General features: G+C 40.6%; 1 protein-coding gene across 1 annotated transcript in view; it reads left to right on the top strand.

Annotated features, from left to right (window-relative positions):
• MAOA (monoamine oxidase A) overlaps nt 1–16,327 on the top strand; it is a 61,842-nt gene that overhangs the window by 25,778 nt on the left and 19,737 nt on the right. Inside the window, exons 3-6 of the mRNA XM_049871276.1 lie at nt 253–390; nt 12,390–12,494; nt 13,233–13,324; nt 14,818–14,959. Of these exons, the coding sequence (XP_049727233.1) occupies nt 253–390; nt 12,390–12,494; nt 13,233–13,324; nt 14,818–14,959 (477 nt within the window). The remainder of the gene's footprint in view (nt 1–252; nt 391–12,389; nt 12,495–13,232; nt 13,325–14,817; nt 14,960–16,327) is intronic.

Here is a 16,327-nt window from a genome sequence, read left to right as displayed (position 1 = left end):
GATGTACTTTGGTTTTCTTTTCTGTTTTTTCATTTTATTGCTGAATCTGCCTCACCGATAACCATACAAATGGGGCTGCTTAGAGATGAGTGCCATATAGTGTCGTGCCCCAGTTCTTGAGTGGGGGAGAAAGAACTGCTATTTCAGTCATACTTTATAAAGCACATTTAAGTTTTTAAAAACTTTTTTTTAAAGACAGATTTTTTTCAAGTTTTAATTAAAGTCTTCTGACCACTTCTTCTCTTTTGATAGAACGAGCATGTTAATTACGTAGATGTTGGCGGAGCATATGTGGGACCAACCCAGAACAGGATCTTACGGCTGTCTAAGGAACTGGGCTTGAAGACTTACAAAGTGAACGTCAGTGAACGCCTTGTTCAATATGTCAAGGTAAGCCTGGCTTTTTACTGAAGTGACCAGTGGGAGGATTTTAAGAAAATATTTAGTTTGGTTTTTAGTTCTTATTTTTTTCTCAAGACAATCATAAAATAGGCTCTTTGCTTTAAAGCGTGTTCTGTCTTTCTCTTCGTTTTCAAAAAAATCCCTGTGGACTGCTAGAATCACTGCAGAGAGTTTCAGCTTGGCCCACCTCTGCATCATCCACCCTCACCCCCACCCAAAGTCCAACTGGAATAGGGATGGGAGGCTCTCAGCTGCCTTCCCTCCCCTTCCTCATAACGGGAGTATGCGCATGCTAGCACACAGGCGTGTGCGGGCACGCGCATGCACACACACACATACACTCTGGCCCCCAGCCCCAGGCGACCTCTCAGACATCTGTGAGGCAACTGTAAGGCCCCAAGGAACACAGTATTTGAGCCCACTTCTTTAGACTTTGAGCAGGTTATTCATTCTCCTCATTCTTACTTGGCATTCCTTTGAACACTGATAATTTCCTCTGCACTTGGCCTTGACTCATGGGAAGTCTAGATCAGTTATGTAGTTTCCTACTGTTTAAACAAGAGATTGTTTAAACTCTAGCTGCTGCTGTCAACCTAAGAAACAGCAGCTGTTGCCAGTGTTATTCTTTCTTATTGAAGCCAAACATAGAGCAGCTGGAGTCTGGAAATGGGCCTGGAGAAATCAAGTTTCCGAGCTGACATTGCAGTCCAGTTCCTGCAACTGGTGTCTCTAGGGCAGGGGCCATTTACACATTCTAATATCAGAATTTCCACACACCGCTTCTTAATGGCCACTTCTGCCCCTCACCCCACCCCAGGCAATCATTGTGGCTTGGTAGTCTGCAAGGCCTTTCAGAGATACTTGTGCCCACTGATGCCCAATCAGAGGAAATGAAGCATCCTGGAAAACGCTAATACCAGGTGGTTTGGTATGCTTGGGAGGGTATGGAAGGGAGATAAATGTGGAAAAACAAACCAGGAGCCTTTAGAGAAACTCTGGCTTCAGAGGTCAAGGGAGGAATGAAGACAGTGTAAAGGAGTATTCAAAGTGTTTAGGAATGGTGACTTCAATAGGGCCACGATAAAAAAGGAAAGCAAACTTGCCTCTCCACTTTCTCTTTTCCACACGGCATGGTGTTGTGTCCCTGGACTGGTAAGTAAGAATAGTAATAATAGTAGCAGCTAAGATTTATTGAGCAGTTTTATGTGTGTTGTCACATGGAGTGTAGGAAGAGAGACCGGATTTTTTGCCTCCAATTACTTAATTGTATTGGCTACACATGCTGCTCCTGTGAGGCTGTGTCACTGACGGACTAGCAGGATGAGTGCTCCCCTAGGAGGAGCTGCGATGTTGGCTGGCAGGCACTGAGGCTCAGTAGTCATATTTGTGTGTCTTCTGAGTTTGTGCACACTGTAGTGTCGTTGTTTAGAACATAGTTGGTGCTGGAGAACACTTACCCACTGCCAAAGGGACATATGTATTCTCTGCCTGTTTGGGCCTACCAACACCCCAAAAGAAAGGTGGAACAAAACAAGTCATGTAAATTTCACTTTCTAGTGCATTTACTGGGAAGCAAATGAGTATGATTATCCTGGGATTTGAGTAGACTCATGCTTATAATCCCTTCCTTCCTAAAAGTCAGGTGTTGAGAGATTTTTATTTTACCTGGAGGCTAGCAATAAACAACTAAAGGCTTTTTATGATTACCAAAAAAAACCCCAAAACGTTGCCATCAAGTTGATTCTGACTCCTAGCGACCCTACGGACTCATTAAATCCTGACATCTATCTGCCCTGTTAGGCATTATTATCCACATGTTACAGATGAGAAAATTGAAGTTGAGAGGTAGAGTGACTTGACAAGGGTATAAAAGTAGTAACAATTTGCCTAACCCCTGAATAAAAACTAGAAAACCAAGCCAATTGCCCTGGAGTCAGTTCTGACTCATGGCAACCCCAGGTGTTTCAGGATAGAGCTGAGCTCAATAGGATTTTCCATGGCTGTGAACTGTTGAAAGTAGATAACCAGGCTTTTCTTCTGAGAAGCTTCTGGGGGAGTTCAAACAACCAACCTTTGGGTTAATAGCTAAGCACTTAACCGTTTATGCCACCCAGGGACTCCAACCCCTGAGTAAAAAAATACACACTCTTAATTATCCCCATATACAGCCTAGGAAACGAAACTGAGGGTCCAAAACAGAAATGTGCTGGACCTCCAACATTTGTTTGGCTTAACCACATATATATTGTGTGATAATTCAGCTTCTTTTGCACTGAAGCCTGACTCATATTATGAGTAGATACAGTTATTGAAAGAGCACTTTTCACTTTCTTAATCTTTTCCGAATTTCATGTTCCTCTGGGTGGCGCAAATGCTTGAGCATTAGGCTACTAACCAAAAGGTTGGTGGTTTGAGTCCATCCAGAGGTACCTTGGAAGAAAGTCCTGGCAGTCTGTTTCTGAAACATCAGCCATTGAAAACCCTATGAAGCACAGTTCTACTCTGACTATATATGGGGTTGCCATGAGTCAGAATCATCTCAATGGCAACTAATTTTTTTTTTCTTTGAAAGGGAGAAACCGGAAGCCTGTAGGTATGTTCTCACACTAGGTGCCTTCTAGTCTCTCCCAGCTATGCCTGCTCTAAACATTGATGGTAAGGTGAGATTTTGAAAGTGGTGATGTTCAGAGTAGCCAGCTTTTGTGATGAATTCAACCCCTTCTTGTTTGTGATGAAGGCAAGATGGAGTTAAGATGAGAGAGTGCTGTGTGAGAACTTTGACATTGCCTGAAAGTTATCAACAGATGATGGCATGCTGCTCCGCCCTCCTGACAGTACCTTCTGAGTTAAGTGTCTTTAGCTGGGGCTTTCTGACACTGCTGGAATTTTCTGAGCTTCTCAGGGAATCCTGCTTTCTAGACATTTGGGTGATCATTCAGTACTTTGTTCTGCTTCAAGCATTAGTAGAGAATGAACTTGTGAAAAGACTTAAGGAAATGCTGTGTGGTACATCAGGTACCTAAGTAGGGAAAAGGAAGCGTTAAGTGTAGCATCCAGGATCACTTGCTTTGGTGATACTGCTGAGTCCCTCTCTCTAAGAGTAGGTCCACACCATCCCTAGTAGTACTGTTCCTAAGAAAAAGCATAGCTTCCAGCTTTCCTGAGAGGAGACCTACTCAACTTCTAGCCTATTTTTCTTTCACAAAAATACAAATATGGCTGAACTGCTCATAACCTACTGGAGAAAGGCATCCCATGGCATTGAACTTGGTAGCCCAAGGCTCCTTTCTTAACCTCTGGAACCTTTGCCATTGCTTGACCACGAATATCACACTGGTAATAATAATAAATCATAATTATGGAACACAGGATGTGGCAGGCTTGGTCCCTTTCTTCCCCTGCACTTTGGACAATAAATAACACGTTTATATCATGACCACAGTTGTTCATCCCTCAGGGTCAGCACCATTCCTTTAGTAATGATGATGATAGCTATCCTTTACTGAGCTCCTGTTACATTCCAGGGAAACCCTAGTGGCATAGTGGTTAAGTGCTATGGCTGCTAACCAAAAGGTAGGCAGTTTGAATCCACCAGGCGCTCCTTGGAAACTCTTATCGGGCAGCTCTACTCTGACCTGTAGGTCACTATGAGTCAGAATCGACTCGATGGCAGCAGGGTTTTTTTTTTTTTTCTAACACCATGGCCTTCACCTCCATTAGCTCATTTAACCCTCATAAGAGACCCTACAAGACAGAACCTCACAGTAAGTAAGGGTTAGAGGCCAAGTAACCTGCCTAGGCTAGTAAGGCCACTGAGCTGGAATTCAGGTCAAGGCCTTTCCACTTTTCCGTGCTGTTTGTTGCTGTGCCCAATTCCGGTGCTGGGGACTTTGGTGCAGCTGCGGACTCTAGGAGGCTCTTACAGCTGTTGCTTGTCCTGGTCCCCTTTGGGGCTTTCTTCTTAGGGTATCCTCTGTCCCTGTGTGCAGTGCTGGAGATCATTTCATTTTGTCCTTTTTTCTGCAAGCCTGAAAGAGCAGTGTAATTACGTGCTATAATGTGATCACTGTGTCTTGGTTATTGTGTTATGGATGTAGTAACTGTACAACTGCCATTTAAGTACCCGATGATGAATGTTTAAGCTTTATTTTAAATTTTAGTACTTACAAATAACCGCTTAAGATGCTAAACATTATCCTTTTCATTATATTTCATTAAAGTATGATCTCCTGTAAGGAAAAGATGGAGAATAAACCACCCTCTCACATTAAACCACCCTCTCACACACTTTACCCTTCCAAAGAACACATATTTTCACCCAAGGTAAGACAACAAGGTTAAGGCAAAAAAGTAGTGGGTCAGTTAGAGGTTAGTTTACCTGAATGAGTGCCTCAGTTTTGCTAGTGTGTCTGATAAATCATGTCATTTCTGTAATGAGAAATACTCAGTGTAGTGAATGTTTTATGATGGCTAAGAAACCGTAGAGGCATTGGTGATTCAGTGGTAGGATTCTCCCTTTTCATGCGGGAGCCCTGGGTTAGATTACCAGTCAACACACCTCATGTGCAGCCACCACCCGTCTGTCAGTGGAGGCTTGTGTGTTGCTATGATGCTGAACATGTTTCAGCAGAGCTTCCTGACTAAGACGTACTAGGAAGAAAGGCCTGGCAATCTATTTCCAAAAATCAGCCAGTGAAAACTCTGTGGATCACAGCTGTCTGATCTGCAGCTGATCATGGGGGTGGGGAAGAACCTAACAGCCTTTGTTTTGTTGTGCATGGGGTCCCTGTGCGTTGGGGGCCAGCTTAACAAGAGCTAACAGCAACTACAACAGGAAACTGTAAAGGAGGGAGGCCAGAATAAAGCGGGAAGATATTCAGTTAAACAAATATTCCAGGCAAGACTACTAATAACTGTTAGTAAAACATTTGAAATATATATATACATCTTATTTAAAAATATCTCAACACTCGCCATTCTATCCATTTCAAGGAAAATACACTCCGAAATGATAGTATATTGTGTTAATAATGCACATTGCCTTTGTGACACTCTTTGCATTGTCTAGTGTCAACCCTGACTTCCGTAACCTAATACAGTGCGTTCTTTTCTGTAAATAATACTGAAATGAACTGTGCAAATCACCAGCAGGTTGCCATTGTTTTGTTAAACCATGCTGTGTTCTTTGTGATCCAGACTGCCCCAGTTCTCAAGTTTTTCAAATGGTTTCTTCTGTCAGCAGTCAGTAGTGCATCTAATTTCATTTTTCTAGGCTTGGCATAGTGCTTAAGCGCTCAGCTCCTAACCAATAATGGTCAGCAGTTCGAACCCACCAGCCTTTCCAAGGGAGAAAGATGTGGCAGTCTGCTTCTGTAAAGATTTACAGCCTTGGAAACCCCGTATAGAGTAGCAATGAGTCAGAATTGACTCAATGGCAATGAGTTTTGGCTTAGGATTTCTTTTAATATTCACCAAAGAACTGTTCTTTACCTTTGCTAGATTGTGTTTATAATGCACATTTTGACATGGCAATATGGAATTACAAACCTGAGCCTCTTAGCCAAGCCCTGGGGGTACACTTTTAGTGGTGTTTCCCATCCCATCCCTTCTCCAAGAGAGTACTGCCTGTCTGCTTCTTTCATAGACAGTTTACAATATTATGCTAAATTCATTCATCTGTTAAGTAAGTATTTCCTGAGCATTTACTGTATACCAGATATTATTCCATACTGGAGATAGGAGATAGAGTGGTAAATAAATGGTTAAAGTTTCTATTCTCATGGAGCTTACAATCTAAAGGCAGAAGACAGGTCAACAACGGCAATAAATAATATTATGCTTCATAGATCTTGTGAATAGAATCATCATTCTAATTCTGGTTTAGTCATTCCTGGCTGTTCTTATAGAATAGGCCTTTGGTTTTACAGCAAACAAGTTTTACAAATGTTGTGAATTTGATGTGGCTTCATTTGGGAGATTATATTGGGTCTGTGAAATTAATATAATTTAATCATGTTTGTCCTTAACCTAAAAGGTGGATTTTAAGTGCTACCAGCTAGATATATTTAAAACATTCTCTTCATCAATTCTTTTCCTTGGGGTGGTGTAGGGGATGCAAATGGACTTGAATGCTTGTTGGACTGATTTATATGTTGCATCGGTAAATAAGATGATCCATCATTAAATTTGTTTTATGAGTGAGTTTCATTGCGTTTTAGAGACTTCTTGTTAAATCTTGTAGCGGCGTCTTGGAGAGGAAGGAGGAAATGCTTGATTCTTTTTTTTTTTTTTGCTATTCATGGGTTCCGCCAGATTGTAATAAATAATGCAGGTAGGGTGAGGGGTGTGGAGAGGGAGGACACTGCCAGAGATGGAGCAAAGCATTTCCCAGGAGCTGCTTTTGAAGGAGAAATATACATATTCATGTATTCTCACTTTCTCCGTTTTTCACATCCTCTCTAAATAAAAATAGAAAGGAGAAATATATGCCACATGTTTGTTTTCAGAGAAAGGCATGATAAGGATTTATTTAAAAGAACATAGGCTTTCCTGATAGTAACAGCTAAGCAACCAATTTTTCCTAGTGTTGGTTCCTTTCTTCCCACAGCCATTTACTCCATGTTTCTATGCCAACGGGTGAAATCAGAGGCTTTTCAGAATACGTTTTTGGAATACTAAGTAAGCTTTGTTGTTGTTGCTAAGAGGTGACCTTTATTTTAGCTAGTAGGCCATGTTGAAAACAGGGGATGTATTTGTTGTTTGTGTTGCTGCTTGCCAGCTGACCCCTTTTTTATAATCAATTATTTCTTTTGGATAGGGAAATTTGTTTATTTTTAGGCTTATTTTAACACCTTTTCCATACCAACTCATGAAAGGCATTTACTTTGTTTTCTGTGAAAGTTGTATTTTCACTTTCAACCCCTCTCAGTAGGAAACTCAGGAACTCAAAGGTGCCAAGCCCCTGTGGGGATGTTGTGTGTAGTGTCTCTTATCTCTGTTCTTTAAGCACCTAAGTGCATCCCTTCCTAACTCCATGCTGTTAATGTTGCTTGCCATCCGTAGTACACCTATACATGTTTTACCTCATTTGAGCTTCCCAATTATGAGATAATGAGCATTATTTTCCCATTTTACGGATGAGAAAACTGAGGCTCAGAGAGTTTAGGAGCCAAAGTGAGGCTTTCCAGCTCAGAGCCCAGTATTGTCTGGGTTACAACCATGGGGAGAAACTCAACTTTTGAATCTCCTCTTCTTCTTTGTTTCAAACTTTCGCATTCCAATCCCCGGTAATATCAATGCACCTTGATTGCATGTTTGATCAATTTCAGACTGCAGAAGTTGGTAAAAATCTTCAATTTCTTCATCTTTGGTTGGTGCATACATTTGAATAATAATTGTATTAACTGGTCTTCCTTGTAGGCATATGGATATTGTCCTATCACTGACAGCGTTTACTTCAGGATAGGTCTTGAAATGTTCTTTTTGACGATGAATGCAACACCATTCCTCTTCAAGTTGTCATTCCTGGCATAGTAGACCGTATGATTGTCTGATTCAAAATGACCAATAGCAGTCCATTTCAGCTCACTAATGTCTAGGATATTGATGTTTATGCATTCCATTTCATTTTTGACAATTTCCAATTTTTCTTGATTCATACTTCCTACATTCCACGTTCTGATTATTAACGGATGTTTGCAGCTCTTTCTTCTCATTTTGAGTTGTGCCACATCAGCAGATGAAGGTTCTGAAAGCTTGACTCCGTCCATGTCATCAAGGTCGACTCTACTTTGAATAGGCAGCTCTACCCCAGTCGTATTTTGAGTACCTTCCAACCCGGGGGGCCCATCTTCTGGCACTATATCAGACAGTGTTCCGCTGCTATTCATAAGGTTTTCACTGGCTAATTTTTTTCGAAGTAGATTGCCAGGTTCTTCTTCCTAGTCTGTCTTAGTCTAGAAGCCCAGCTGAAACCTGCCCACCCTGGGTGACCCTGCTGGTATTTGAAATATCAGTGGCATAACTTCCAGCATCACAGCCACACACAAGCAACCACAGTATGACAAACTTACAGGGGAGTGGTGGGCTTATCTTATAGGTCCAACAAGAAAGAACGATGTGGGAGCAATAAACTCTCATCTCCTGTCAATAGTCTGCTATTATGAATATTGGTAGATTTTTTTTAAAGATGTGGTTTCTCAAAAGGACTTTAGTATTTTGGGCACAATTCCAAGGACATCGTGTTCTGCTTCACATCAACAATTTCTGCAGTATCAAAGGCACTGTCATTTAAAGATTAGAGAATGGGCCATTTGGGAAGGGTTAGGTTTCAGGGTATAGGCACACAATGAACTCGACCTTTATTCAGATTCCTTATGCTTTTCTTTTTTAAGAGCTGCAGGCATGTGGGAGTATTTCTAGAGCTCCTGCTTGCTGACAGGTGGTTTAGGATTGAGAACTTGCCGAAACCTTTGTGAGGAAACTGTAGAATCGCATTTAAGAGACTGAGAGAGTCCTGGTCTCAAGCAGTTCTCATTCAGCCTAGGGACATTAGGAATTCACACTCACACAAAGTAGTCCTGAGTTGTCTAGCCTAGAAGTAAGCCATGGAGGAAATAAGATCTTCTGGGTGCTTGTGAGGAAGGAATAGGTCATGTAGGTGCCTGTCTTAGTTTCCTAGGGCTGCTGTAACAAAGCGCCACAAACTGGGTGGTTTATAAAAACAGAAATTCGCCTTGCAGTTCTGGAGGCTAGGAGTCCAAAACCAGGGTATCAGCTGTGTTGATTCCTTCTGAGGGCTCTCAGGGAGAACGTGTTCTATGCTGCTCTCCTGGCTTCTGGTGAGGGCCAGAGATCCTTGGCATTCCTTGACTTGTAGATCACTCTATGGTCACATGACCATCCTCCCTCTGTGTCTCTTCTCTTTTATAAGGAAACCACTCAGATTGGGTTAGCACCTACCCTACTCTAATATGACCTCATATTAACTGATAACACCTTCAAAGACCCTATTTCCAAACATGGCCACTTTCACAGGTACCTGGGGTTAGGCTTTCAACATATCTTTTGGGGGGTATACTATTCAATCCATAATAGTGCCAGTTCCCCACATCCATACATTTTTTTTCCAGCAGTTTTAGGTTTTCTGTGGAATGAGAGCAGAGAAGCCAGAAAATAAGGGTGAAAGGAATTAATGAGATCCCTTTATCTATTTGGTACCTCTGTCAGTAGGAAAAAAAATGTGAGAGCAGGTCTTTGTGGTCTTCTTTTAAAATATTCTATGACTTATATTCCTAAAAAGCTTGTCAGCTCTCCTGTCTCCCTGAACTCTTTACTTCTCCTTCCCCTCTGTGTGTTTATCAAGGCCCAGATCATTAGAACGTTACATGAAATCATAGGTCTTTAGGACATTATATGAAGTCATACTCAGGTTGGCATTTTCCTGTGAAGAACTGCATTAGGGAATATGAGACACATATTGTTGAATTACATTTATAATACTTTTCTCAATGTCCCCAACTTTTAATAAGATAATTTTTTCGATGCAAATAATACTTTTGTATGAGGCCATTAGTTGAGTAAAAACACATTTTACAGAGAAAAATGTAGATTTTTTTTCAGATTTCAGTGAAGAATTATAACAAGAACGAGCTGTTTTAAAAGGTTGCCACTGAGCTATTACTTAAGCCTAGCCTCTCCCTTCTCCATAGCTGTTTTTGTGTTCTGTGTAAACTGTCTCTGCCCATTTCAGAACAGAACAGTTTTAGCATTTTCCAAAGTTGGTCATGTTTCCCCAGCAGTCATCTCATACCCCGGCACGTCTTAAGTCTATTTTTACTCCTTAGAAACATAAAAAGATGCATGTGAAAGATGTATAAGTTTCACATTTCAAAGTTTTCTTTGTTTTAGTTGGAGAGTTTAAGATGATCTCTAAAACAAACACATCTCAGCATCCTGCCAGCCCTATAAAAGGCAGGAAAGCTTAATGTTTAAAAGCAACGGCTTTTAGAGCAGGATATTTTTGTTCTACTATTTACTAGCTGGTGTCCCCGGGCTTTGGTTTGCTCATTTATAAAACAGGAGTAATAACAGTGCTTGCCTCCACAGGGTTGGAGTGAGCATTACATGAGATAATGCATATGAAGAACTTAGACCAGTGCCAGGCATGGAGCAAGATCTCAGTGAATGGTAGTGATAATGGTGGTGATTGATGGTAGTGGTGATGATGATAAAGGATTTGGAGTCTTGAACAGTTGTATTAGAGCATAGCGTTTTCAGATGAGAAATCAGATCACATAATCTGCCAAGGTTATTTGAATTTGCTGCTGTGGGAGGGAAAATTACTTCTTTGTCACTTAATGGCTCCCATAGATTCTTACTGTGTAGGCGTGGGTGTGTGTGTGCACATTCATACATGCTGTTATGTCATGTGTCCCTGGCTTGATGGTCAGGAGTTTTGCTTTAGCCCCTCTCCCCCAACCCCCTTTTTTTAATCCAACATGACTCTTAATATTATGCAGTGCTCACAGTAGAGTAAGCTTTCTACACATATTTATTCAATTAAGAAATCAAATTTTCATGCAAAATTATATTAGTAGATTTACTAGATGTTTATAAGACCTTTTAAAGGTTTACAAAGAAGTTTTATTTTTAAAGCAAAGGAATTAAATTAGCAAATAAGGCCTTAGAAACTACCTAGACCTGGTCTCTTTTCCTAAGGATTCACCCACCACCCCTACCCCTGCTTTTGCTTAGCACAGTGCCTGTTACACAACTGAAATGAAGTAAGTGCTCACTAATAATTAGCTGTCTATGAGTTAGAGTTCTTAGTATCAAGCAACATAAATCAGCTTGGGCTAAGAAGAGGAAAATTATTGAAAGGATGTCAGAGAGCCCACAGAATTGACGTGAGGCTGAAGGACCATACTTAAGAATGGGCAGAGACTAGGAGAGCTCTGAGCAGCTAGGGGCAAGAATCACAGCCATGGCCTTTGTAGCAGGAAGAAGCTGCTCACCATGCTGCCACCAGGAAGAGGAGCTCACAGTTATCTTTCTTCTATCCTTGGGTGACCCACTTCTGGGTTAGAGTTTTCTGAGAATGTGTGATTGGCCAAGCTCAGATCACAGGCTCACAGCCTGGCTGTACCAGTAGCTAAAGTGGGGGAAGAGGGGTAGGAGGATTTGGTTGGCCCCTCACCTTCTGTAATGGGAGATGGTACCCAGAAACATCCTACCTACATGGCTGTACAAAGAGGAGGAGGAAAGGCAGTTTCCCCAAAAGAAACCAGGATACCACTAAGAAAGGGCGATGGATGCTGGGGAGTCAAAAATGGCAAATATCCATTGTTCTGTGTTTCTAATATTTTTATTTCTGGCATAGTCCGTAGTCTAGCCAGTCTTTATTTAGCCAGTGTGAACTTTAAAACACAGTCACAGATGTTCCACTTTGCCATTCATGTCCTGTATGTGGTCTAAAGATAGTCCTCTACATTATCATCTTGCTTTCTCCTGGGAACATTCTTCAAAGAGATTCGATAGGAACTCAGGAGTTGAGAATATTGTAGCATCTGTATTAGATACTAGGATGACCTACCTTTATTCTTTTTCTAAGTAGAGGTAAGTTCAAAGCTATTATTTCCTCTAAGTTAAAAGGGACTAACTGCAGTTCAGATCCACCAAGTGCTGCTTTGAAACGCTATGAGACAGCTCTACTCTGTCCTATAGGGTCACTATGAGTCAGATTCAACTCAACAGCAATGGGTGTGGCATGGTATAACATGACACTGGGGAAATTCTGCTAATCTTACTGAAATTTAGGGCATGTATAAATAAAATATATTCACTTTCCCTCAGAAGTGATGCCTCTGACACAGTAGAAGATCCTGTTACTTTGAAAATCTTTGGTTGGTTGGCTTTTGGTTTTAGAATGCCATCCAAATTTAAACTGTTGTCCATTTCAGTGTATTCCCTTTGCTTTTATGTTCTAGGGGAAAACTTATCCATTTCGGGGTGCCTTTCCTCCAGTGTGGAACCCGATTGCATATCTGGATTACAACAATCTGTGGCGGACAATGGATAACATGGGGAAGGAGGTAAAATGCGTATTCAGCTTGCACATGACCCGTTACTGAAATAACAGTAACAGCTGCTTAATATGCTTCTACAGTGGAGGGAATATTGCTGTGGGCATTGATATGTGTCATTTCTTATGCTCACAACAATGCTGCAAGTATTACCACTTTGCAGATAAGGAAAATGAAGTGCCAAGAGGTTATGTAATTTACCCAAAACCACACAGTAATGGAACTGGGATTCAAAATCATATATCTATTTGATACAAATGTGTGTGTGCTTCACCTGCATACCATTTAGAATTTATGTGAAGTATTTTCGCCAGGTATTTGTACTTACAGTCTTCTTATCCATGCATGATTGCACTTAGATAGAAAAGGAGAGGAAGACTTGCTTTTCCAAAGCTTTTTTACTTAGTTTCAGTCTCTATAATGTTGCTCTCTTTAACTTGAATCAGGGACCTAAAATAGGGGTTAGCTTTTAAAATAATAATCAATGTCATTAATATTATTTTTTATTTATATATAAGTATATAGACATTTTATATAATTACATAATAAGTATTATTATTGGCAACAGTTTTAAGGTATAGAACCCAGGGAGCTACCCTCCCCCACCATCTATAAATAGAAGTCCATGCCAATCACACTTTCCAACATAGACACATAGAAACTGGTTTTCAGAGGTTCTCATGAGGGCCTCTCTGAGGGGCAGTGGACGGTCATCACACATGAATGCGGGACCTTCTTTCTCTGCAGATTCCAGCTGATGCACCCTGGGATGCCCCACACGCCGAAAAGTGGGACAAGATGACAATGAAAGATCTCATCGATAAAATCTGCTGGACAAAGTAGACGGGGCTATTTAAAGTTTACTTTTTGTCTTCCTTTCCTATCATATCTGTATTGAGCTGTAGTGTTTGTCTTAGTAACTTATAAGAAAAAAAGGGAAAACTTAATGCTCTTGTAGTTAGTAACAACTTTGAAGGCACTGTAGATACTTAAGAGCAGGTTTGAGCATAAAATGGATCTGTCTGCAACTTAGAAATAAAAGTAGGTGAATGAAGTAGAACTTTCAATGAAAGGGTTATATGATCTGCAATAAAATGAGTAATTGTATACTCATAAAAACATCAGCTATAGAAACAGTTTAGAAAGAGATTTAAAAAGTAATTCTATCTAGATAAAAAAAAAATTCTAGATAGATGTAGAAAAATATGAAATTGGAGGAAAGCTAGTCTGTATTAATTTAAAAATGTAAACTACATGATGTTTTAAATTAGAATCCATGTTATTAGTTTAGTTACTTACAGTTTATTCATTGAGTCAGCATGTATTTCTTTTGTGCCTGCTATATGCAGGCACTGAGGGCCAGTGGTGAACTTGTTAGGCATGGCCCCCTCTTTCATGCAATTGATATTCTTCTAGCAGGTGAGACTGATGTTGAACACATAATTAACTAATGCTAGGATATTGCCCGCAACAAGGGGAACCCGACCTGGTGTGCATAAAGGAAGGTTCCCTTGACAAAGCCATCATTACGTTGAAACCTAAAGAGTTAGAGTTAGTCAACTAAGCACTAAGGCACAGTGGCTGGGGAAGACAGGGAAGGGCGGATGGTGTGGGAGGGTGGTACCTTCCAGGCAGAGAGAATAAAAAAGTTCTCTCTGCCTGGAATAGGGTACAGCTTATACAAACGCCCTGAAATAGGAAGGAAATTGGCATGTTTTAGCGACTGAATGGACGGTATACTTGCACCACAGAAATGATGTGGGCAAGTGGTGTAAGGGGAGGCTGGAGGATTGGGCAGAAGGTGCAAGATTTATTGGCCACATCTAAGATATTGACCTTTTTCCATAGGAAGCCACTGAAGGGTTTTAAGCGGAGGACTGATGAGTTTTGCACTTTGAAAAGATGTCTTTGGTTGTAGTGTGGAGAAGGATACAAGAGGGGATGTAGGATGACCAGTTAGGAGCCATCATTGTTGCAGTGCAGATGAGGCACAGTAGTAGCCTGAACTCAGGGCAATGGAGATGGAGAGGAGAGTATGGGTGTTAAAATGAGTGGGAGTAAATATCCCAAATGACCACAGACAACCATATTGCTCTCTTAGACTGCACTGGGAATAGCAGATTTGGAGGTAACCCATAACTTCTTAAAAGCAAGGGAAAACTGTATTATCTCCAAGAGTTAAAAAATGCATTCCTTCAGAAACTGAGCCCATGAGCTTTTTTCAAAGGCAATAGAAATACTCTAAACGTATAAACTTGTGTTTCTAAAACATATGATCCTGTTAAGCATGTATGTATTTGTGCCTGACTTCCCATTCTTGTTCTGTGAACAGGACGGCTAGGCAGTTTGCTTATCTCTTCGTGAACATCAACGTGACCTCCGAGCCCCATGAAGTCTCTGCCTTGTGGTTCTTGTGGTACGTGAAGCAGTGCGGGGGCACCACTCGAATCTTCTCGATTACCAACGGGGGCCAGGTACGAAGTGCTCATGCTGAAATTCTAACTTAATTTGTAATCTTGCCCTCACCCCAAGCAGTACTTTAATAATTGCTTCAGTATTTTGAAACACAAATAATTAACAGCTTGAAATGCTCTCAAAAAACCTTTCTGAAAAAAAAAAAAGCTTTATCAATTCATTTTCTTGAAAATAAGTTTACAGCTAAAGAATGTTTGATTTGGAATTAATTAGGTTTTGGAAATTAAGTTATTTACTTTAGGTAGTAGGTAATAAGTTAGCCTATTTATGTAGGGGAAGCTCAATTCCTAAAATAAACCAATTCCCTCTAAATTCTAGTACTTTTAAGATTATTACATTTAAGGCATCTCTGTTTCAGATATAAGGCTTTTGTCCCATTTTTTTTTTCTCAGAGTTATTCTTTTAGGTTATCTGTTGTAGAATGGAAGTAATTGGCCTTCCTTCTAATTCACACTTAAATGAATTAGCCACTCTTTCAATAGTCGATTCTATATTTTGGATTTGTAACTTTTACTGCCACTTGCTTTTATGTGGCTTCCATACCACTTCCATTACTAATGATTGAGCTCATTTGGTCAGCAAAGCCAGTGGACTTTGGCTGGACACCCAGCAAAGCAACAGTGAAGCCAGAATCCTAATTTCCCGATTTGCCAGATTCTGAAATTCTTTGTTTTGAGGCTGTCCCTTACCCAAAGAGAGTGGGTATATCTTTTCTAGGAGTATTTTGTCTGCGTGGGATAAGATTTAATTAGTAGCAGTTTATTTACGCTCTGCTTTGTTCTCTGTATCCCGGAATTCCAAGTGTGTATAATGCAAGGTCTAAAGTCTCCACTAAGTGGACTCACTATTCCTTTCCTTAGGAGATCTCCAGAAGCCCCCCAGTTGTTCTTGTGGCCCCAAGGTTTATTGGCCATTTGGCCCTTACCCAAATGCAGGACAGTTGCATTCTCTTTATTGTGCCTGTACTTACAGGCAGAAATTCTACATTGTACCTTTTAACTTATATTTTACTTTCTGAGGCATCTTGACTGGTATTTGGTATTTGTAGCCTTCATTTGGAGTCCTTGAGTGGCAAAACAGTTATGCACTCAACTATTAACTGAAAGGTTAGTGGTTCAAACCCATCCAGAGGCACCTCAGAAGAAAGGCCTGGCAATCTGCTTCCAAAAGATGACAGCCTTGAAAACCCCATGGAGCACATATGGGGGTCACCATGAGTTGGAATTGATTCAATGGCTACTGGGCTTTTTTGTTTTTATCCTTTATTCAGAGTAGCTGGAATACTTCCAGCCAAAACCTACTTGACCTTTTGGAAAGCACAGTTCAGATTACAAATCTCAAACCATTATCATATCTTTATAAATAAT

Source organism: Elephas maximus, chromosome X (assembly GCF_024166365.1).
Source record: "Elephas maximus indicus isolate mEleMax1 chromosome X, mEleMax1 primary haplotype, whole genome shotgun sequence".
In the NCBI taxonomy this organism is placed as follows: Eukaryota; Metazoa; Chordata; class Mammalia; order Proboscidea; family Elephantidae; genus Elephas; species Elephas maximus.
The sequence above is the reverse complement of the archived record's forward strand: the minus strand, read 5'-3'. Positions and strand labels throughout refer to the sequence as shown.